This window comes from Bombina bombina, chromosome 1 (assembly GCF_027579735.1).
Source record: "Bombina bombina isolate aBomBom1 chromosome 1, aBomBom1.pri, whole genome shotgun sequence".
Taxonomy (NCBI): Eukaryota; Metazoa; Chordata; class Amphibia; order Anura; family Bombinatoridae; genus Bombina; species Bombina bombina.
The window spans coordinates 525,910,586-525,936,048 of record NC_069499.1 but is presented as its reverse complement, the minus strand read 5'-3'; the positions used below and the strand labels follow the sequence as shown (position 1 = coordinate 525,936,048).

The window sequence follows — 25,463 nt, the reverse complement described above, 5'->3', positions numbered from 1 at the left end:
TGGAGCAAAGCACATGTCCTATGTGTTTAGATGCCATTGTGTAACCCCCAGTTACACTTTGTCCCGCATGTATTGAAAGAGCTTTACAGTGCAAAGAAAATATTTCTTTTAATAAAGATAGTTCTAAGGAATGTTTTCAGCCTGAGGAAATTCAGGATATGCCGTAACTTTCTACCCAAGCGTCACAGCCTTTAACGCCCACTCAAGCGACGCCGGTTTCTTCTACTGCGTCTACTTCATTTATTCTGCAAGATATGGCTGCAGTTATGTCATCCACTCTTTCAGACGTTTTATCTAAGTTACCAGTTTTTCAAGGTAAACGCAGTAGGGCAGAGGCCCATGGGGTCCCTGCGACTTCTGATGCTCTGATGGCTATCTCCGATGTACCCTCCCAGGGCTCTGATTTGGGGGGTAGGGAGGCCCTGTCTGAGGGGGAACTGTCTGACTCAGGGAGTGTTTTACCTCAGACAGATTCGGAAGTAATGTCTTTCAGATTTAAACTTGAACACCTCCGCCTGTTACTACTGGAGGTTTTAATGACTCTGGATGACTGTGACTCTATTGTAGTCCCTCCAGAAAAATTGAGTAAGATGGACAGATATTTAGAGGTCCCTTCATATTCTGACGTTTTTCCGGTTCCTAAGAGAATTTCGGAAATGATTGCGAGGGAATGGGAAAGACCGGGTATTCCGTTCTCCCCTTCCACTATGTTTAAAAAAGATGTATCCTATAGCTGACGTCATTCGGGATTCTTGGCAGTCGATCCCTAACGTGGAAGGAGCTATTTCTACCCTGGCTAAGCGTACGACTATCCCTATTGAGGACAGTTGTGCTTTAAAGGACCCCATGGATAAGAAATTAGAGGGTCTTCTCAAGAAGCTCTATGTTCACCAGGGGTTTCTCTTGCAGCCGACAGCCTGCATTGTAACAGTTACAACTGCGGCTGCCTTTTGGTTTGATGCTCTGGAGGAATCTCTTAGGACTGAGACTTCCTTAGAGGAAATACAAGATAGAATTAATGCCCTTAAACTAGCTAATTTGTTTATTACGAATGCTGCTTTTCAAATTACTGTGTTGGCGGCTAAGAATTCAGGATTCTCCATCTTAGCACGGAGAGCCTTATGGTTAAAATCTTGGTCAGCAGATGTGTCCTCTAAATCCAAGCTTTTGGCTATTCCTTTCAAGGGAAAGACCTTATTCGGGCCTGACTTGAAAGAAATAATTTCTGATATTATGGGAGGTAAGGGTCACCTCCTCCTTCAAGATAAGACATCTAAACAAAGGGGACGGCAGAGCAATTTTCGTTCCTTTCGAAACTTCAAGGGAGTTCCCTCGTCCTCTTCCACGAAACAGGACGGAAATTATTCACAATCCAAACCCTCCTGGAGACCCAACCAGGCTTGGAACAAGGGTAAACAACCCAAGAAGTCCGCTGCTGCTCCCAAGACAGCATGAAGGGGCGGCCCCCGATCCGGGACCGGATCTAGTAGGGGGCAGACTTTCTCTCTTTCTCCAGGCTTGGATAAGAGATGTTCAGGATCCTTGGACACTAGAAATCGTGTCTCAAGGATATCAGTTGGAGTTCAAAAATTCCTTCCCAAGGGGAAGGTTTCTTCTTTCACGATTGTCTGTAGAGCAGATAAAAAGAGAGGCGTTCTTAGGTTGTGTAGACGACCTCTCCACCATGGGAGTAATTTGTCCCGACACAATACAGGGGCAGGGGTTTTACTCAAATCTTTTTGTGGTTCCCAAAAAAGAGGGAACATTCAGGCCCATTTTAGATCTCAAGAGTCTAAACAAGTTTCTCAGGGTTCCATCCTTCAATATGGAGACTATTCGGACAATTCTTCCATTGATCCAGGAGGGTCAATATATGACTACCGTGGACTTAAAGGATGCATATCTTCATATTCCTATCCACAAAGATCATCACCAGTTCCTAAGGTTTGCCTTCCTGGACAAACATTTTTAGTTCATGGCTCTTCCATTTGGGCTGGCCACGGCACCCAGGATCTTCTCAGACCGCGGGGCATTGCAGTGGCACCTTATCTGGACGATATTTTGATCCAGGCGTCGTCTTATCAACTGAAAAAGTCTCATACCGACATGGTTCTGTCCTTTCTAAGGACTCACGGGTGGAAGGTGAATGTAGAAAAAAGTTCACTAATTCCACAGACAAGGGTTCCTTTCCTGGGAACTCTGATAGACTCTACATCCATGAAAATCTTCTTGACGGAAGTCAGAAAGTTAAAAGATTCTGAAAACATGCCGAGCCCTTCAGTTCAATCCTCGGCCATCAGTGGCTCAGTGCATGGAGGTAATTGGATTGATGGTGGCGGCAATGGACATCTTTCCGTTTGCTTTTTTCCATCTCAGACCTCTACAACTGAGCATGCTCAGACAGTGGAATTGAGATTATGCTAATTTGTCTCCTCAGATAGATCTGGATCAGGAGACAAGAGACTCTCTTCTTTGGTGGTTGTCACAGGATCATCTGTCACAAGGGACGTACTTCCGCAGACCCACATGGGTGATAGTGACAACGGACGCCAGTCTACTAGGATGGGGTGCAGTCTGGAATTCCCTGAAGGCTCAGGGTGTGTGGACTCGGTCGGAGTCTCTACTTCCAATCAATATTCTAGAGTTGCGGGCAATATTCAATGCTCTTCAGGCTTGGCCTCAGTTGACTTCGGCCAAATTCATCCGATTTCAGTCGGACAACATCACGACTGTGGCTTACATCAATCATCAGGGAGGAACAAGGAGTTCCTTAGCGATGACAGAAGTATCCAAGATAATTCGGTGGGCGGAGGCTCACTCTTGTTATCTGTCGGCAATCTACATCCCAGGAGTGGACAACTGGGAGGCGGATTTTTTGAGCAGACAGACTTTTCATGCGGGGGAATGGGAACTCCATCCGGAGGTCTTTGCCACCCTGATTCTCAGGTGGGGCAGACCAGAATCGGATCTGATGGCGTCTCGTCAGAATTCCAAGCTCTCAAGATACGGATCCAGGTCCAGGGATCCTCAGGCCGAACTGATAGATGCCTTGGCAGTGCCTTGGTCATTCAACTTAGCTTATGTGTTTCCACCGTTTGCTCTCCTTCCCCGGGTGATTGCACGGATCAAACAGGAGAGGGCTTTGTTAATTCTAAACGCTCCTGCGTGGCCATGCAGGACTTGGTATGCCGTTCTTGTGGACATTTCCTCTCTGCCGCCGTGGAAGCTTCTATTGAGGCAGGACCTTCTCATTCAGGGACCCTTCCATCATCCGAATCTAATTTCTCTGCAGCTGACTGCTTGGAGATTGAACGCTTGATTTTATCTAAGCGAGGGTTCTCTGATGCGGTCATTGATACCTTGAGTCAGGCGCGCAAGCCTGTTACTATAAAAATTTACCATACAATATGGCGTAAATATCTTTATTGGTGTGTATCCAAGGACTACTCATGGAGTAGGGTTAGGATTCCCAGGATTTTATCTTTTCTCCAAGAAGGATTGGAGAAAGGGTTGTCAGCAAGTTCCTTAAAGGGACAGATTTCTGCTTTGTCTATTTTGCTACACAAGCGTCTGGCAGATGTTCCAGATGTTCAATCTTTTTGTCAGGCTCTGACTAGAATCCGGCCTGTGTTTAGACCAATTGCTCCCCCTTGAAGTTTGAATTTAGTTCTTAATGTTTTTCAAGGGGTTCCGTTTGAACCTATGCATTCCATAGATATTAAGTTATTATCTTGAAAATTTTTATTTTTGGTTGCTATTTCTTCTGCTCGCAGAGTTTCTGAGCTTTCGGCATTACAACATAATTCTCCTTATCTTATTTTCCATGCTGATAAGGTGGTGTTACGTACCAAACCTGGTTTTCTTCCTAAGGTTGTTTCTAACAAAAATATTAATCAGGAAATTGTTGTTCCTTCCTTGTGTCCTAAACCTTCTTTTAAGAAGGAGCGTCTGTTACATAATTTGGACGTAGTCCGTGCCTTGAAGTTCTACTTGCAGGCGACTAAGGATTTTCGTCAAACATCTTCATTATTTGTTGTTTTTGCTGGGAAACGTAGGGGTCAGAAAGCTACGGCTACCTCTCTTTCTCTTTGGCTGAGGAGTATCATCCATGTTGCATATGAGACTGCTGGACAGCAGCCTCCAGAACGAATTACGGACCATTCTACTAGAGCTGTGGCTTCCTCATGGGCATCTAAAAATGATGCTTCTGTTGAACAGATTTGCAAGGCTGCAACTTGGTCGTCTCTTCACACTTTTTCTAAATTTTCCAAATTTGATACTTTTACCTCGTCTGAGGCTGCTTTTGGGAGAAAGGTTCTTCAAGCAGTGGTGCCTTCCGTTTAGGTTCCTGTCTTGTCCCTCCCTTTCATCCGTGTCCTATAGCTTTGGTATTGTATCCCATAAGTAAGGATGAAATCCGTGGACTCGTCATATCTTGTAAAAGAAAAGGAAATTTATGCTTACCTGATAAATTTATTTATTTTACGATATGACGAGTCCACGGCCCACCCTGTCATTGTTAAACTTCAGTCACCTCTACTCCTTGGCTTTTCCTTTCTCTTCCTAACTTCGGTCCAATGACTGGGTTGGGGGGGGGAAGGGAGGAGCTATTTTTATGCAGCTCTGCTGTGGAGCTCTTTGCCTCCTCCTGCTAACCAGGAGACGATATCCCATAAGTAAGGATGAAATCCGTGGACTCGTCATATCGTAAAAGAAATAAATTGATCAGGTAAGCATAAATTTCCTTTTTTTATTAATCAGACAGAGCATGCAATTTAATACAGCGTTCCAATTTACTTATAGTATTTATATGCACATTTTCTGTGTCACCAGCTCGTACTGAACATGTGCAGAGTTCACAGTGTATATGAATCTGTTATTGGCTGATGGCTGTCACATGATACAGGGGGACTGCAAAAGGAAGAAAGATTACATTTACCAGAACAAATTCTACTGCTCATTTGAAATTCAGATCAAGTACTATTGCATTGTCTTGTTATCATGTATCAGTTGTTTAGTCAGTTCTACTGCATTAAATGGTCCTGAGAAGCATACTGATGTGGTTATCTAACAGGCTTGTATCCTCCTCTGGAGTAGTAAAGCAGCTTGACGTTGACTGTGCTTTACCTCTTAGCTGGGGACACGCATATGACATGAAGGGAACTCTTTAAAGATAGAATTCTTTAATGCAGCAGAGTATTTTACTATTACACTGCAATGTCCCTTTAACACAGTAGTGATAGAATGTCTGTTGTCCTGGACGCATTGTCAATTGTACAATCAATTTGCATTGATGTAGTGCCGTATATACAGCTCAGATTACTGCTATTCTAACAGTAATAAAGTCTTCACTGATGTTAGCAGATACTGTTTGCAGTGCTGGGATAACAGTGGTTTATGGCAGTGCTGATGATGAGGTGTTGAGAAGTGTTAACCTGTCGGTGTTTGGAATGCAGAGTATCATTTTCCTTTGGCATTTATACACTTTGCACTGGTACAGTAGAGATTAATAAATTCACATAAACTTATGAGCCAACTGGAATATTCAGATGCCAGACAGACACTTTATGTATAGCTATATGTAAAAACATATGCAGAAATTACATTTTACTTTCTCTGAAATATGTCAAACCCTGTCTATAAAGAATGAGTGTAATACTCAAGTCACTACTATTCATATAATTTCTTTTTTTCACTGGATTTGACCCCCTTCAAAAGGTGATTTTCAAACATATACTGACCTCTTCAGTTTTCTCAGTTTGTGTACATTTATGCAGCATTGAGCTGTAGCCAATAGGCTATACAGAATAACATGGAAACCAATGAGACAATGTTAGTGAATCTAGGGTACATTGCCTAGTAAATGATGGGCTGCTGCCAGACATGACAGATGCTTTAGTAGATTTTAGCTCTCTGATAAACTGTACCCATTAAATGTCACTGCCAATTAAAAGTGGTCAAAGGGACATATAAAATTGGTTTAGAAACCTGAATGGGATTTAAATGAGTGTAGTAGATTTTTAAAGATGCAAAATGAGTTATTTCATTTTTAAGTTTGCTAGTTATTTTAATGGGACAGTATACTGTAAAGTTGTTTTTCCCATAATGTGTTTCCAATGATTTATTATACCAGCTACAGAGTAAAAGTGTGAGAAATTTGATTCTTTAGGTGTTTTTATATAAAATAGTTGGTTTTGTTCTTTGAAACCACCACCAAATTTAAATAGGTTGTTCTTGCAGGGAAATCAGATCTTTATCATTTTCTGTACACACACTTGCTTTTTTATATTATTTCTTTCTGTTTAACACAGACCAATACTTTTAGAGAACAATTAAAAATGAGCATTTTATCTCTTCCTTCTGCTGGCTATGTTTACACAGCTTTTCAATAGCCAATACTTAAAGGGACACTCAGGTTAAATTAAATTTTCATGATTCAGATACAGCATGTAATTTTCCAATTTACTTCCATTAAAAAAAATGTGCACAGTCTTTTATATTTACAATTTTTGAGTCAACAGATCCTACTGAGCATGTGCAAGAATTCACAGACTATACGTATATGCATTTGTGATTGGTTGATTTCTATCACATGGTACAAAGGGAGTGGAAATATACATAACTTTAAAATTTGTTATAAAAAAATCTACTACTCATTTGAAGTTCAGACTAAGTGCTATTGCATTGTCTTGTTATCTTGCATTTGTTGATTATGCATATATAATGTGTTGACTGGTCCTTTAAATATTCACTATAGGTAGGGATACCACAGTCAAAAGTTGGCTATTTCAGATGCTGAAATAAAGGTAACAGGGCTATTTGTAAACAATTTAATACACTCTAGCAGGTAAAATGGATCATTGAAAACAAATTAAAGGGGAGAAAAAATAGTGTACACTGTCCCTTTAAATCTAGGATAAGGTTAAATTTTGGTGTGGCTATGGTGCTATGTCCTGTCATATTCTCTATGGCTTTCACTTGCATTGGTTAAGCATGTTGTTTCTGTGGGTAGGAATCGTCTCACAACTGGTGAGTCATCCCGGGCGTGCTTAGTATTTACATCACAGGAACAATTTAGTAACTTCTTGTTATTCTCTCTCAGAATTCCTGCACTCAGAAGACGGAGGACAACAGATCATTTCTATAAGTGATGCTTTCATCAAAGGTCAGTCTTTATTTTATCCTCTTGTGTCCAAGAAGTTTCAGTTTTTTAGAAAGTGCCCATTTAATAAGACATTCTTTTATACACTTAATTGTATGTATTTCCTGTTTGTACACATTGTATAGATGAAAACACTGTTGCAGTCAGTGTATTGTTGTTGTTGTTGTTATTATTATTATTGTTATTAGTTATTTGTAGAGAACCAAAATAAAGTAAATCTTTCTGGCTAAATAGTAATAGTTTAACAATCATGATATTTTTTTTATTTTTTATCTTTTTTTGATATATCCAAAACTTCTAGTTGTTTTTCACTTACGTATCACAAACTTGTTTACCGGCTGTCTGTGTGCTTAATTTCACCTGATAAATATCACCTAACCCCGCAGGAAAGAGCAGATACGAAGAAAAATAGACACAACTGTGAATCGTATTATAGTAAACCGTGTATTTGTCACAAGGGTGTAAAACAGTAATTGAAATTAAATGTCAAAATCATTCTTTGTACTCTGCTGAATTAACTTGATGGCAGCCGATGTGAGCAGACATGGTAATTGTTTTCTAATTGTGGACAAAGTGATTAAACATAAAGAAATGTTATTTATGCAAGTTTTTGTGTCTTATTACCGTGGTGTATTTCTCTTGTTAAGTGTGTTCAGTCCACGGGTCATCCATTACTTATGGGATATATTCTCCTTCCCAACAGGAAGTTGCAAGAGGATCACCCAAGCAGAGCTGCTATATAGCTCCTCCCCTCACATGTCATACCCAGTCATTCTCTTGCAACCCTCAACAAAGAAGGGAGGAGCTGGAGTTTTTACTTAACTATTCTTCAATCAAAAGTTTGTTATTTTAAATGGCACCGGAGTGTGCTGTTTTTCTATCTCAGGCAGTATTTGGAAGAAGAAACTGCCTGCGTTTTTTATCTATGATCTTAGCAGGTGTAACTAAGATCCACTGGCTGTTCTCGACATTCTGAGGAGTGGGGTAACTTCAGAAACTGGGAATAGCATGCGGGGTCCTCCGCAAATGAGATATGTGCAGTACTTTATTTTCTGGGAATGGAATTGACTAAGAAAATACTGCTGTTACCGTATGATGTAAGTACAGCCTTAAATGCAGTAGTAGCAACTGGTATCAGGCTGATAAATGTATGCGCAGTCGAGTTATATTCTAGGGACTAGAATTTGACTGAGAAAATACTGTTAACACTGAAATAATACTTAAGCCTTCTCTGCAGTGGTAGCAACTGGTAGCAGGCTTAGTGATAGCTTTGCATGACATTGAAAAATGTTGTTTTTTACTAAAACGTTTACTGGCATGTTATTCGTTTTTGTGAGGTACTTTGGAGATAAATCGCTTTGGGCATGATTTTTTTCCACATGGCTAACATATTTTTCTGCATGGAAACCGTTATATCAGGGCTCCCACTGTTGTGATTGGAGTGGGAGGGCCCTTGTTTTAGCGCCTTGTTGCGCAGTTAAAATTATTGCACAGTCTTTCTGCTTCTTCCTCCTTGATCCAGGACGTCTCTAGAGAGCTCAGGGGTCTGCAAATTTCATTTGTGAGGGAGGTAATCAGTCACAGCAGATCTGTGACAGTGTGCTGACTGTGATTAAAAGCGTGAAATCTTAATTGATATCTGTTTTATCCATTTTGGGTATTGAGGGGTTAATCATCCTTTTGCTAATGGGTGCAATCCTCTGCTAATAATATACTTCTTGTTAAGAATTATTTAATTATATCTGTATTTTTGAAGCGCTGCAGCGTTTTTTATATTGCTTGTAAAACTTATTGAAAGTGATTTCCAAGCTTGTTAGTTTCATTGCTAAGTCTGTTTTAAACATGTCTGATTCAGAGGAAACTGTTTGTTCATCATGTTCAAAAGCCAATGTGGAGCCCAATAGAACGATGTGTACCAATTGTATTGATATTGCTTTGAATAAAAGTCAATCTGTACCGATAAAGAAGCTATCACCAGACAACGAGGGGGAAGTTATGCCGCCTAACTCTCCTCACGTGTCAGTACCTGCGTCTCCCGCTCGGGAGATGCGTAGGATTGGGACACCTAGTACATCTAGGCCCTTACAAATCACTTTACATTATATGGCTAATGTTATGAAAGAAGTATTATATAATATGCCCGAATTAAGGGGCAAACGCGATAGCTCTGGGTTAAGGACAGAGCGCGCTGATGACACGAGAGCCATGTCTGATACTGCGTCACAATTTGCAGAACATGAGGACGGTGAGCTTCATTCTGTCGGTGACGGTTCTGATCCGGGGAGACCGGATTCAGAAATTTCAAATTTTAAGTTTAAGCTTGAGAACCTCCGTGTGTTACTAGGGGAGGTATTAGCGGCTCTGAATGATTGCGACACGGTGGCAATTCCAGAGAAATTGTGTAGGTTGGATAGATACTATGCGGTACCGGTGTGTACTGACGTTTTTCCTATACCAAAAAGACTTACAGAAATTATAAGTAAGGAGTGGGATAGACCCGGTGTGCCTTTTTCCCCTCCCCCGATATTTAGAAAAATGTTCCCTATAGACACCACCACACAAGACTTATGGCAGACGGTCCCTAAGGTGGAGGGAGCAGTTTCTATGTTAGCCAAGCGTACCACTATCCCGGTGGAGGATAGCTGTGCTTTCTCAGATCCAATGGATAAAAAATTAGAGGGTTATCTTAAGAAAATGTTTGTTCAACAGGGTTTTATTTTGCAGCCTCTTGCATGCATTGCGCCTGTCACGGCTGCAGCGGCATTCTGGTTTGAGTCTCTGGAAGAGGCGATTCGCACAGAGCCGTTGGATGAGGCCTTGAGCAAAGTTAGAACCCTTAAGCAAGCTAATGCGTTTGTTTCAGATGCCGTAGTACATCTAACCAAACTTACGGCTAAAAATTCCGGATTCGCCATACAGGCGCGCAGAGCGCTCTGGCTTAAATCCTGGTCAGCGGATGTAATTTCCAAGTCTAAACTACTTAACATTCCTTTCAAAGGGCAGACCTTATTTGGGCCCGGCTTGAAGGAAATTATTGCTGACATTACGGGAGGTAAGGGCCACGCCCTTCCTCAGGACAGGGCCAAACCAAAGGCCAAGCAGTCTAATTTTCGTGCCTTTCGTAACTTCAAGGCAGGAGCAGCATCGATTTCCTCCGCTCCAAAACAGGAAGGAACTACTGCTCGTTACAGACAAGGTTGGAAAGGCAACCAGTCATGGAACAAGGGCAAGCAGGCCAGAAAGCCTACTCCCGCCCCTAAGACAGCATGAAGTCAGGGCCCCCTATCCAGAGACGGATTTAGTGGGGGGCAGACTTTCTCTCTTTGCCCAGGCTTGGGCAAGAGATGTGCAGGATCCCTGGACGTTAAAGATTATATCTCAGGGATACCTTCTGGATTTCAAAACCTCTCCTCCACAAGGGAGGTTCCATCTTTCGAGGTTATCGACAAACCTAGTAAAGAGAGAGGCATTTCTACAATGTGTACAAGACCTCTTAATCATGGGGGTGATCCACTCAGTTCCGCGATCGGAACAGGGACAAGGATTCTACTCAAATCTATTAGTGGTTCCCAAAAAAGAGGGAACCTTCAGACCAATCTTGGACTTAAAGATCTTAAACAAATTCCTAAGGGTACCATCGTTCAAGATGGAAACCATTCGAACCATCCTACCCATGATCCAAGAGGGTCAATATATGACCACGGTGGACTTAAAGGATGCTTACCTTCATATACCGATTCACAAAGATCATTATCGGTACCTGAGGTTTGCCTTTCTAGACAGGCATTACCAGTTTGTGGCTCTTCCCTTCGGGTTAGCCACGGCCCCGAGAATTTTTACGAAGGTTCTGGGCTCACTTCTGGCGGTACTAAGACCACGAGGCATATTGGTGGCTCCGTACCTAGACGACATTCTGATACAAGCGTCAAGTTTTCAGAATGCAAAGTCTCATACAGAGATAGTTCTAGCATTTCTGAGGTCGCATGGGTGGAAAGTGAACGTGGAAAAGAGTTCTCTGTTACCACTCACAAGGGTTCCTTTTCTAGGGACTCTTATAGATTCTGTGGAGATGAAGATTTACCTGACGGAGTCCAGGTTATCAAAGATTCTCAATGCTTGCCGTGCATGGAGGTAAGTGCATGGAGGTAATCGGCTTAATGGTCGCGGCGATGGACATAGTGCCATTTGCGCGCCTGCATCTCAGACCGCTGCAACTATGCATGCTCAGTCAATGGAACGGGGATTACTCAGATCCGTCCCCTTTGCTAAATCTGGACCAGGAGACCAGAGATTCGCTTCTCTGGTGGTTGTCACCGGTTCATCTGTCCAAAGGAATGACCTTTCGCAGGCCAGATTGGACGATTGTAACAACGGATGCCAGCCTTCTAGGCTGGGGAGCAGTCTGGAATTCCCTGAAGGCTCAGGGATCGTGGACTCAGGAGGAGAAACTCCTCCCAATAAACAATATTCAATGCTCTTCTAGCTTGGCCTCAGTTAGCAAAGCTGAGGTTCATCAGATTTCAGTCGGACAATATCACGACTGTGGCTTACATCAATCATCAAGAGGGAACCAGGAGTTCCCTAGCGATGTTGGAAGTCTCGAAGATAATTCGCTGGGCAGAGTCTCACTCTTGCCACCTGTCAGCGATTCACATCCCAGGCGTAGAGAACTGGGAGGCGGATTTCCTAAGTCGCCAGACTTTTCATCCGGGAGAGTGGGAACTTCACCCGGAGGTATTTGCTCAACTGATTCGTCGTTGGGGCAAACCGGATCTGGATCTCATGGCATCTCGCCAGAACGCGAAGCTTCCTTGTTACGGGTCCAGGTCCAGGGACCCGGGAGCGGTGCTGGTAGATGCATTAGCAGCCCCTTGGGTTTTCAACATAGCTTATGTGTTTCCACCATTTCCGTTGCTACCTCGGCTGATTGCCAGGATCAAACAGGAGAGGGCATCGGTAATTCTGATAGCGCCTGCGTGGCCACGCAGGACCTGGTATGCAGACCTAGTGGACATGTTGTCCTGTCCGCCATGGTCTCTTCCTCTGAGGCAGGACCTTCTAATTCAGGGTCCTTTCAACCATCCAAACCTAATTTCTCTGAGGCTGACTGCCTGGAAATTGAACGCTTGATTCTATCAAAGCTTGGGTTTTCGGATTCGGTTATTGATACATTAATACAGGCTCGGAAACCTGTGACAAGAAAAATTTACCATAAGATATGGCGTAAATATTTATATTGGTGCGAATCCAAGAGTTACTCATGGAGTAAGGTTAGGATTCCTAGGATATTAGCTTTTCTACAAGAGGGTTTAGAAAAGGGTTTATCCGCTAGTTCGCTAAAGGGACAGATTTCAGCTCTGTCTATTCTTTTACACAAACGTCTGGCAGAGCATCCAGACGTCCAGGCCTTTTGTCAGGCTTTGGCTAGAATTAAACCTGTGTTTAAAGCTGTTGCTCCTCCGTGGAGCTTAAACTTGGTTCTTAAAGTTCTTCAGGGTGTTCCGTTTGAACCCCTTCATTCCATTGATATTAAGCTTTTATCTTGGAAAGTTTTGTTTTTGATGGCTATTTCCTCGGCTCGAAGAGTCTCTGAGTTATCTGCCTTACATTGTGATTCTCCTTATCTGATCTTTCATTCAGACAAGGTAGTTCTGCGTACTAAACCTGGGTTTTTACCTAAGGTTGTTTCTAACAGGAATATTAATCAAGAGATTGTTGTTCCATCATTATGTCCTAATCCTTCTTCAAAGAAGGAACGTCTTTTGCATAATCTAGACGTGGTCCATGCTCTGAAGTTCTACTTACAGGCAACTAAAGATTTTAGACAAACTTCTTCTCTGTTTGTCGTTTACTCTGGACAGAGGAGAGGTCAAAAGGCTTCGGCTACCTCTCTCTCTTTTTGGCTTCGTAGCATAATACGTTTAGCCTATGAGACTGCTGGACAGCAGCCTCCTGAAAGAATTACAGCTCATTCCACCAGAGCTGTGGCTTCCACCTGGGCCTTTAAGAATGAGGCCTCTGTTGAACAGATTTGCAAGGCTGCAACTTGGTCTTCACTTCATACTTTTTCCAAATTTTCCAAATTTTACACTTTCGCTTCTTCGGAGGCTGTTTTTGGGAGAAAGGTTCTACAGGCAGTGGTTCCTTCTGTTTAATGTTCCTGCCTTGTCCCTCCCATCATCCGTGTACTTAGCTTTGGTATTGGTATCCCATAAGTAATGGATGACCCGTGGACTGAACACACTTAACAAGAGAAAACATAATTTATGCTTACCTGATAAATTTATTTCTCTTGTAGTGTGTTCAGTCCACGGCCCGCCCTGTCTTTTTCAGGCAGGTTCTAAATTTTAAAATTATAACTCCAGTCACCACTGCACCTTATAGTTTCTCCTTTCTCGTCTTGTTTCGGTCGAATGACTGGATATGACATGTGAGGGGAGGAGCTATATAGCAGCTCTGCTTGGGTGATCCTCTTGCAACTTCCTGTTGGGAAGGAGAATATATCCCATAAGTAATGGATGACCCGTGGACTGAACACACTACAAGAGAAATAAATTTATCAGGTAAGCATAAATTATGTTTTATCTGTGTAGTTTAATATAGGTAGAAACCCCTTTATCCAAACTGCTTGAGACCGGAAAAGGTTTGGATTTCTGAATAGTATGGATTTTTGCAATATTTACATCTGTAAAGTAAGACAGTTTTGAGAGGGGATGGGACGAAGCGTAAACGACAATATATTATGTCATTTAGGCAATATTTATATGTCACAATACAGCTTATACATGTAACCTAAAGATAGTTTTATATCATTTTTACACCTACCTATACCTTTAGTATACATAAAACGCTCAGAAAGATACACTGTAAGCAGACAGGTAATATTTGTTGTGTTAAATAAATATAGACTATTATTTGCATTTTAACACAAAAAACAAATATACAGGCATAAAAGATTGTGACTTAGAGGCAGGGAAAATTTTAATTTTTGATAATTTTATTTTTTTAAAAATCTGAATTAAAAAGTTTGGATTTCAGAATAATTTAGGATTTTGGAATTCTGGATTAGTACCTGCATATGCATTAAAGGGACATGCTGATCCAATAGTAAAATGTTTAAGTTGTTAGAAGACTATATTAATTCTGCATCAATGTTATCAAAGGGGTTATGCTCTCCTGGTGCTGAGCAGGCTATGGTCAGTGATGGGTGGCTACATGCATATGCTGCTCCTGATTGGCTTACTGGCCCTACTCATGGAGCACTAGTGCATTGTGGCTCTTTAGCAGGAGTTTAGTCACTTTCAGGGTTTGATACAATGCTCAATTTATTTTTTTTAAATTTTATTAATGGAGCACTGTATTGGATTTATGTTTCTCACTTCACCAGTGAAGCATTTATGGCTGCCCTAAAAAAGGAAGCAAACACAAACTATTAATAAATGTATATTTAAGGTAACTTCCTCTTTCTGCCTTTTGATTTTTTTTATACTCGCAGTACTATTAAGACAAAAAAAGTAGCCAATATCCCATAATCTCCTTTTACACCCAGCCCAGAGTAATGTTGTCTGTGACAACATATTTTCAAGTTCCTTAGTCCTGTCATTTCCTTCTTTTATTCACCATTGCCGAGATAAAACTCTCTTTATAACATGGCAGCAGATGTATTCAGTTTATATTGACTCCAAAATATCTGTGAACATTACAAAAAAGCTGGGGTTGGCTTTACATCACCATTTCTTTCTCTAGTATGCAGCTATGAGACCGTGTTGGCCTGCAAAGAGACAGATAGACCTTTTGTCTACCATCTTTGTGGACATCTATGTGCACTGTACAGAAGAGGTTGCGCGTGCAATGTTACTGTTGGTATAAACCTCCATGAATAGTTAGAGGTGCTCAATCCTCTGCTACTACTGTTTCTACAGGATATTGTAGGTATTTCCTGGTGTAGTAGGAATTTCTTACCAAGATAATATTAAAGTGATAGTAAAGTCATTTTTATATATACATCAGAATGTAATCACTGCATAGCTATAGGTCTGCATACAAAGTAACTGTTTAACAATTTGTTTTTTTTAATTAATGTTTGGATTAATTTGAACCCCTGGGATAGGTCTTTGAAAAGCATCTTATTTCTTATTATATATTCTTTGCTTTGCTATACCAATTAATGGAGGAGCGGCAGGGTTCTGAATCTTAGAGAATGTCATCAAATGTCTCTGGTGTCAGTGGAAAATCTTCACTATGTATAATTTAAGATTTTATGGGGCATTTTTCAGTGTAATGTTCCTATAAAAAAAAGCTATATTCATATGTGTTAAGGAATTGGCAATGACTTCTCGTTTGGATTCTAACTGTAATTTGTGGTTTTGTTTTTAGAGTCTCTCTTTAATCGTCGAGTGGAAGAGAAATCCAAGGATCTGCTTTTTACTCCCTTGGGCTGGCACCACAACAATCTGGATCAACTAAGAGAGGAGAATGGGGAGAAGCAAGCAATGGAGAGACTTCTGTAAGAAGGGGCTGAAGCTTGTGGATAAAATGGGTTTATATCCTCTTCCCTCACTATTTCATCTTAGATTAGGGCTTTCCATTCTGAACCTGAGGTCTACATATGTGTATAGATATATATATATATATATGTGTGTGTGTGTATATATATATATATATATATATATATATATATGTGTGTGTGTATATATATCTATATCTCTATATATATTTATATATATCTATATATATCTATCTATCTATCTATATATATATATATATATATATATATATACAGTGGATATAAAAAGTCTACACACCCCTGTTAAAATGTCAGGTTTCTGTGATGTAAAAAAATGAGACGAAGATAAATCATTAGTTTAAGGGCATTCACACTTATGAAACCATATTATTTTATTTTTATTTTTTTATTTCTCTTGCAAGATGTATCGAGTCCACGGATTCATCCAATACTTGTGGGGTATTTTCCTTCCCAACAGGAAGTGGCAAAGAGAGCACCCACAGCAGAGCTGTCTATATAGCTCCTCCCCTAACTCCACCCCCCAGTCATTCTCCTTGCCGGCTCTAAGCAATAAGGAAGGGTAAAGTGATTGTGGTGACAAAATATTAGTTTTATTTTCTTCAAGCAAGAGTTTGTTATTTTAAATGGTACCGGTGTGTACTATTTACTCTCAAGCAGAAAAAAGATGAAGATTTCTGCCTGGAGGATGATGATCTTAGCATTTTGTAACTAAGATCCATTGCTGTTCCCACAGAGGCTGAGGAGTACAGGAAACTTCAGTTGAGGAACGGTTTTGTAGGTATGTTCAGTCATTTTTTTCTAGAAAGACTGTGATATTTCAAGAAAAGGGCTGACATTATCTCCTTGAGGGGAAGGGTAAGCTGTGATCAAACACTTATGGTAGTATTACAAGCTTGCATAAGGGCTAAGTTACTCTGCTGGTTGACACTTATATAATAAAACAAATGTTTTTTGCTAAACTTGGTAAAACGTTTTTGGGACTTTTTATTTAGAGGGTTCATTTGGCTTATTTTGTGATTTACATCCCACATGGCTGTTTTTAACACTTGAGGTGTTGCTTTAAGGCCCAACAGACATCGTGTATGAGGTGGGTGGGGTCTAATTTCGCGCCTTAGGTGCGCAGTTGTTTTTATCTCTGGACAGCAAGCTGCAACACAGGAGGGTCCTGAAGCGGTTTTGGGGCCAAAACAAAGCTTTATTCCCTTAAATTCAACCCCTAAGGGCAGGTAGGCGCCACAGCAGAGCTGTGGCAGGGTGCTGACTGTATTTTTTCCGTTTTTTTTACTCTTGTCAATCCGGTTTGGTTATTAAAGGGTTAATTTCATTCTTTTCTAGTGGTGCAACCTTACTAAGGCTTACTACTTATACTTTTAAAAAATTCGAAAGATTTGTGACATTTTTAAGCAATTTTGCAGAACGTGTACATGTTTTTTTCTCTTAAAGGCACAGTACCGTTTTTTTTTAAATTGTTCTTTTACATTGAATAAAGGGTTTTCCAAGCTTGCTTGTCTTATTACTAGCCTGTTAAACATGTCTGACATCAAGGAAACAATTGTTCAATATGTTTAGAAGCCATTTTGGAACCCCCTCTTATAATGTGTCCCACTTGTACTGATATGTCTATAAATTTTAAAGAGCATATTATAGCACTTAAAAATGTATCGTTAGAGGATTCTCAGACAGAAAGAAATGAGATTATGCCATCTAGTTCTCCCCAAGTGTCACAACCAGTAACACCCGCACAAGTGACGCCAAGTATTATCTAGTGCGTCTAATTCATTTACCTTACAAGACATGGCAGCAGTTATGAATTCTACCCTCACAGAGGTTTTATCTAAACTGCTTGGGTTGCAAGGGAAGAGTGATAGCTCTGGATTAAGAACAAATGCTGAGCTTTCTGACGCATTAGTGGCCGTATCCGATATTCCCTCACAATGTTCTGAGGTAGGGATTAGGGATTTGCTTTCTGAGGGAGAGATTTCTGATTCAGGTAAGACGCTCCCTCAGACAAACTCTGATATGACGGCCTTTAAATTCAAGCTAGAACACCTCCGCTTGTTGCTCAGGGAGGTATTGGCGACTCTGGATGATAGTGACCCTTTTGTGGTTCCAGAGAAGTTGTGTAAAATGGACAAATACTTAGAGGTCCCTGTTAACACTGATTCTTTCCGGTCCCTAAGAGGATCGCGGATATTGTTTCTAAGGAGTGGGATAGACCAGGTATACCGTTCGCTCCCCCTCCTGTTTTTAAGAAAATGTTTCCCATATCTGACACCATGCGGGACTCGTGGCAGACAGTTCCTAAGGTGGAGGGAGCTATTTCTACACTAGCTAAGCGTACAACTATACCTATAGAAGACAGTTGTGCTTTCAAAGATCCTATGGATAAAAAATTAGAGGGTCTCCTAAAGAAAATTTTTGTTCATAAAGGTTTTCTTCTCCAACCTATTGCAGGCATTGTTCCTGTAACTACTGCAGCTGCTTTTTGGTTCGAGGCTCTAGAAGAGGCTCTCCAGGGGGAGACCCCATTAGATGATATTATGGATAGAATTAAGGCTCTTAAGCTGGCTAATTCTTTCATTACAGATGCCGCTCTTCAACTGGCTAAAATTCAGGTTTTGCCATTTTAGCGTGGAGAGCGTTATGGCTTAAGTCCGGGTCAGCTGATGTGTCATCAAAATCAAAGTTTTTGACCATCCCTTTTAAAGGTAAGACCCTATTCGGGCCTGAACGGAATGAAATTATTTCAGACATCACTGGAGGGAAGGGCCATACCCTCCCTCAGGATAAAACAAAATAAAGACCAAACAAAATAATTTTCGTTCCTTTCGAAACTTCAAGATTGGTTCCACTTCAGCTTCCCCTGCTGCAAAGCAAGAGGGCAATTTTTCCCAGTCCAAGTCAGTCTGGAGACCTAACCAGGCTTGGAACAAGGGTAAACAGGCCAAGAAGCCTGCAGTTGCCTCTAAGACAGCATGAAGGGGTAGCCCCCGATCCGGGACCGGATCTAGTAGGGGGCAGACTCTCTTCGCTCAGGCTTGGGCAAGAGATGTTCACGATTCCTGGGCTTTAGAAATTGTTTCCCAGGGATATCTTCTGGACTTCAAAGAATCCCCCCAAGGGGGAGATTCCACATTTCACAATTGTCTGCAAACCAGACAAAAAGAGAGGCGTTCTTACGCTGTGTAGAAGACCTACATACCATGGGAGTGATTTACCCGGTTCCAAGAACGGAACAGGGGCAAGGGTTTTACTCCAACCTGTTTGTGGTTCCCAAAAAAGAAGGAACTTTCAGACCAATCTTGGATCTCAAGATCCTAAACAAATTCCTCAGAGTCCCGTCTTTCAAGATGGAGACTATCCGGAATATTCTGCCTTTGATCCAGGAGGGTCAATATATGACCACCGTGGACCTAAAGGATGCGTATCTGCACATCCCTATTCACAGAGATCATCACCGATTCCTCAGGTTCGCCTTTCTGGACAGACATTACCAGTTTGTGGCCCTTCCATTCGGGTTGGCCACGGCTCCCAGAATTTTCACAAAAGTGCTAGGGTCCCTTCTGGCGGTTCTAAGACCGCGGGGCATAGCAGTGGCGCCTTATCTAGACGACATCTTAATTCAGGCATCAACTTTCCAACTAGCCAAGTCTCACACGGACATCGTGTTGGCTTTTCTAAGGTCTCATGGGTGGTAGGTGAACATAAAAAAGAGTTCTCTCTTCCCTCTCACAAGAGTTTCCTTCCTAGGAACTCTGATAGACTCGGTAAAAAGGAAAATATTTCTGACGGAGGTCAGGAAATTAAAACTCGTAAACACCTGCCGAGCTCTTCATTCCATTCCGCGGCCATCAGTGGCTCAGTGTATGGAGGTAATCGGACTTATAGAAGAGGCAATGGACATAGTTCCATTTGCTCGCTTACACCTCAGACCACTGCAACTATGCATGCTCGAACAGTGGAATGGGGATTATGCAGATTTATCTCCTCAGATAGATCTGGATCAGGAGACCAGAGATTCTCTTCTCTGGTGGTTATCACAGGTCCACCTGTCTCGGGGAATGTGTTTCCACAGACCAGAGTGGGTCATAGTTACGACAGATGCCAGCCTGCTGGGCTGGGGTGCAGTCTGGAACTCCCTGAAAGCTCAGGGGTTATGGTCTCAGAAGGAGACTCTCCTCCCGATAAACATTCTGGCACTGAGAGCTATATTCAATGCGATTCAGGCATGGCCTCAACTAGCTGCGGCCAAATTCATCAGGTTTCAGTCGGACAACATTATGACTGTAGCTTATATCAATCATCAAGGGGGAACAAGGAGTTCTCTAGCGATGATAGAGGTTTCCAAAATAATCCGATGGGCAGAGACTCACTCTTGCCATCTTTCAGCAATCCATATCCCAGGAGTAGACAACTGGGAGGCGTATTTCCTAGGTCGACAGACTTTTCATCCGGGGGAGTGGGAACTCCATCCGGAGGTGTTTGCCCAACTGATTCGACTATGGGGCACACCAGAATAGGATCTGATGGCGTCTCGTCAGAACTCCAAACTTCCTTGTTACGGGTCGAGGTCAAGGGATCCTCAGGCAGTACTGATAGATGCTCTAGCAGTACCCTGGTCCTTCAACCTGGCCTATGTGTTTCCACCATTCCCTCTCCTTCCTCGTCTGATTGCCAGAATCAAGCAGGAGAGAGCTTCAGTGATTCTGATAGCACCTACGTGGCCACGCAGGACTTGGTATGCAGACCTGGTGGACATGACCTCCGTCCCACCATGGACTCTGCGTCTGACTGCTTGGAGATTGAACGCTTGATTTTAACGAAGCGTGGTTTCTCTGAATCGGTCATTGATACCTTGATTCAGGCTCGAAAGCCTGTCACCAGATAAATCTATCATAAGATATGGCGTAAATATCTTTACTGGTGTGATTCCAAGGGTTACTCATGGAGTAAGATAAGGATTCCTAGGCTATTATCTTTTCTCCAAGAAGGATTGGAGAAGGGATTATCAGCTAGTTCCATAAAGGGACAAATATCTGCCTTGTCTATCCTTACACAAGCGTCTGGCGGATGTTCCAGACGTTCAGGCATTTTGTCAGGCTTTAGTTAGAATCAAGCCTGTGTTTAAACCTGTTGCTCCGCCATGGAGTTTAAATTTGGTTCTTAAGGTTCTTCAAGGGGTTCCGTTTGAACCAATGCATTCCATAGATATTAAACTATTATCTTGGAAAGTTCTGTTTTTAGTAGCTATCTATTCGGCTCGAAGAGATTCTGAGTATCTGCTTTACAGTGTTTCTCCCCTTATCTTGTTTTCCATGCGGATAAGGTGGTTTTGCGTATTAAACCTGGATTTCTTCCTAAGGTTGTTTCTAATAGGAACATCAATCAGGAAATTGTTGTTCCTTCTCTGTGTCCTAATCCTTTTTTCAAGAAGGAATGTCTGTTGCACAATCTTGATGTGGTTCATGCTTTAAAGTTCTACTTACAAGCGACTAAAGATTTCCGTCAAACATCTTCATTGTTTGTTGTCTATTCTGGAAAGCGCAGAGGTCAAAAGGCTACGGCTACCTCTCTTTCTTTTTGGCTGAAAAGCATCATCCTTTTGGCTTATGAGACTGCTGGCCAGCAGCCTCCTGAAAGGATTACAGCTCACTCTACTAGAGCGGTGGCTTCCACATGGGCTTTTAAAAATGAGGCTTCTGTTAAACAGATTTGTAAGGCGGTGACTTGGTCTTCGCTTTATACTTTTTCAAAATTTTCCAAATTTGATACTTTTGCTTCTTCGGAGTCTATTTTTGGGAGAAAGGTGCTACAAGCAGTGGTGCCTTCCGTTTAGGTACCTGTCTTGTCCCTCCCTTCATCCATGTCCTAAAGCTTTGGTATTGGTATCCCACAAGTATTTGATGAATCCGTGCAATACATCTTGCAAGAGAAAACAAAATTTATGCTTACCTGATAAATTTCTTTCTCTTGCGATGTATCGAATCCACGGCCCACCCTGTCTATTTAAGACAGGTAGTATTTTTTATTAAAACTTCAGTCACCTCTGCACCCTATAGTTTCTCCTTTTTCTTCCTAGCCTTCGGTCGAATGACTGGGGGGTGGAGTTAGGGGAGGAGCTATATAGACAGCTCTGCTGTGGGTGCTCTCTTTGCCACTTCCTGTTGGGATGGAGAATATCCCACAAGTATTGGATGAATCCGTGGACTTGATACATCGCAAGAGAAAGAAATTTATCAGGTAAGCATAAATTTTGTTTTCCCTTTACCTAAAAGATTTCAGTTTGTTTTTCAATTGAGTTGTATAATATGCGTTTGTGTGTATCTATGTGGTATATATATATATATATATATATATATATATTTTATTTATTTATTTATTTTTTTTGTAAACAAGCTTTATTGTTCAAAACATTCAACAATACAATAAAATGGAGACAGCTATTGATACAATAGGAAAAATAAGGTCCATTTAACCAGGTCCGTTCTTACGTGGGTATAGACAAGTCCCAGTGTAGATACAGTTCTGAAGTTTTGATTTAATCAGGTTCTTGTGTCTCAGCTATAAGCTTGATTCTTCAACAATTTTCCTTGTACAACAGAGTTATGCCTTAACAATAAACAAGTCAAATAATTGACCAAGCATGCCAGATAATATTCCATAAAGTGAAAAATTCAGGCCGTGTGAGTGTACCTTTATGCCCTGCTGGCTGTATATATTTTATATATATATATATATATATATTTATAATATTTGTTAATGGGACAGAGATCATATATATGTCAGCAGGGGAATGGAGCTCTTTGTGTTTCCTGATAAGAGCAGTTATATTTCAGGCGCTCTCAGCAAGTGCAATTAGCCTAGCTAGCAAAAGGCTGCTCTGAGAGCACAGGTTTGTCTCTCTCTTCCTCGTGTGAGGATGAATCGCCTGACAAGACTGCCTGCACAGAAACACATACACACACACACACACACACATACACACACAGACATATATATATTTATTTAAAATTACTGAAAAAAGTAAACTAAATTAACAAAAGAAAAACAACTAATCTAATACCCTTATACAAATACCCCCCAAAATAAAAACACCCCCTAATCTAAACTAAACTACTTTTTGTAGGGCATTGCCCTAGGTTAAGCAGCTCTTTTACTTAACCCTTTTACCAATTAACCCCTAACAGTAAAACCCCCCCACCCAACCAACCCCCCAAAATAAAAAAACCTAAGATACCCATTGCCCTAATGGGGCATTTGTATGGGCATTGCCCTTAAAAGGGCAATCAGCTTAGGGGTTGGCAGTTTAGGGTTTAATAGGTTAATTAGGTTTATTGTGATGTGGGGGGTTGGCAGTTTAGGGGTTAATAGGTTAATTAGGCTTATTGCGATGAGAGGGTTGGTGTTTTAGGGGTTAATATTTGAATTATGTTATTTGCGTTTAATTTGCGGATTAGGTGTTAATTACTTTATTATTTTGCGATGTGGGTGTTGACGGTTTAGGTGTTTGTTAATATCTCTTGTGGGCGCTTAGGTGTTTTTTTGTTAATACTTCGTACGGGCGCTTAGGTGTTTTTTTGTTAATACTTCCTGCTCCAGGATCTACTGAGCGGGTCTTGGATATCCAAAGTGCTTCACGGGCTTGCTGGCTAGTCACAGGACGCCTGGTCGTGCTATTGGACTAAATGTAGCTCGCTCTGGTCTAGTAGCAGGAGCGAGCTACATTTAGTCCAATAGTGCGACGGACGTGCTGTGATTATCCAGCAAGCCCGCAAAGCACTTTGGATATCAAAGACCCGCTCAATATATCCTGGAACGGAGTCCAACTTTACACTTCAAAATCTGGAAATACTTTTAATTTTTGAAGTTACGTCTAAAATTCTGTGTGCAGAATTATATAACATTATTCTGAACCTTATTTTATTTTCTTAGTTCTTTGTGCGGGCAGTTAGGTTTTTTGTTATTTTGTGCGGGCGGTTTTGTGTTTTTACACAGGCCCATCCGGCTACTTCATAATGTGTGTGTGTGTGTGCTACTGTATATATATATATATATATATTAAGTACCAGCTACAGGAATTAATGTATTTGCTAATAGGTAATCCCAAACCAGGTGTTTGTAGGTGTTTATAGGTGTAGTTGTGTTTGAATTTAGTTCTTAAAGTTCTTCAAGGGGTTCCATTTGAAGCCATGCATTCCATAGATATTAAGCTTCTATCTTGGAAAGTTCTGTTTCTAGTTGCTATCTCTTCAGCTCGAAGAGTTTCTGAACTATCTGCATTACAATGCGACTCGCCTTATCTTGTTTTCCATGCTGATAAGGTACCAAACGTGTATTCCTTCCTAAGGTTGTTACTAACAGGAATATCAATCAGGAAATTGTTGTTCCTTCTCTGTGTCCTAATCCTTCTTCTAAGAAGGAACGTCTGTTGCACAACTTGGATGTGGTTCGTGCTTTGGAGTTTTATTTGCAAGCAACCGAAGAGCTCCGTCAAACATCTTCTTTGTTTGTTGTCTATTCTGGAAAGCGTAGAGGTCAAAAGGCTACAGCTACCTCTCTTTCCTTTTGGCTGAAAAGCATCATCCGTTTGGCATATGAGACTGCTGGACAGCAGCCTCCCGAAATAATTACAGCTCACTCTACTAGAGTGGTGGCTTCCACATGGGCTTTTAAAAATGATGCTTCTGTTGAACAAATTTGTAAGGCTGCGACATGGTCTTCGCTTCATACCTTTTCCAAATTTTCCAAATTTGATACTCTTGCTTCTTCGGAGGCTATTTTTGGGAGAAAGGTTCTGCAAGCAGTGGTGCCTTCCGTTTAGGTTCCTGTCTTGTCCCGCCCTTCATCCATGTCCTAAAGCTTTGGTATTGGTATCCCACAAGTAAGGATGAAACCGTGGACTCGGTACATCTTGCAAAAGAAAACAAAATTTATGCTTACCTGATAAATTTCTTTCTTTTGCGATGTACCGAGTCCACGGCCCGCCCTGTCTATTCAAGACAGATAGTATTTTTTATTGAAAACTTCAGTCACCTCTGCACCTTTATAGTTTCTCCTTTTTCTTCCTAAGCCTTCGGTCGATTGACTGGGGGGTGGAGTTAAGGGAGGAGCTGTATAGACAGCTCTGTTGTGGGTGCTCTCTTTGCCACTTCCTGTAGGGAAGGATAATATCCCACAAGTAAGGATGAAACCGTGGACTCGGTACATCGCAAAAGAAAGAAATTTATCAGGTAAGCATAAATTTTGTTTTTACTTGCATTTTTCTGCAATCAGTTCTCTGCATTGTTAGCATGTTAGATAATATTGGGTGTGCACCTATTCTATGCATTTCAATCTGCAGTGATTAATAGGCAGTTAGGCACCTCAAGCAGCTGGACAGGATGATAATAGGGAAGTGGCTGCTCGATAGCTAATGTCTGCTCTGTTTACACAGATCAATTTTAGACCTGTTAAGTTGCATAACTTTGCTGCAAAACAAGCGGACAGCTCCATCTACTGGCTATTTTAATTTCTGCACATGACTGAAAAAAAAAGTTGTTCTTCTGAAACGGCACAAATTGAACCGGCGTAAACCGAGGGCCACCTGTAATTATATATGGACACTTGTTCATAATTCATAATTGACTGCAGGATTAGTAGTTGCTAATGTTTAACCCTGTTAATTCTGTATATTCAAGGAGAATTATATGTACTACATATGTTGTGGTATTAACCTGTGAAGTGTATTAACATTGCCTAGTATTGGGGTACCCCCCTTTGCATAAGTGTATGCTC

At 41.3% G+C, this 25,463-nt stretch overlaps 1 protein-coding gene across 1 annotated transcript in view; it reads left to right on the top strand.

Moving 5' to 3' along the window:
* PIKFYVE (phosphoinositide kinase, FYVE-type zinc finger containing) overlaps positions 1 to 25,463 on the top strand; it is a 563,129-nt gene that overhangs the window by 117,435 nt on the left and 420,231 nt on the right. Inside the window, exons 13-14 of the mRNA XM_053713067.1 lie at positions 7,103 to 7,165; positions 15,539 to 15,668. Of these exons, the coding sequence (XP_053569042.1) occupies positions 7,103 to 7,165; positions 15,539 to 15,668 (193 nt within the window). The remainder of the gene's footprint in view (positions 1 to 7,102; positions 7,166 to 15,538; positions 15,669 to 25,463) is intronic.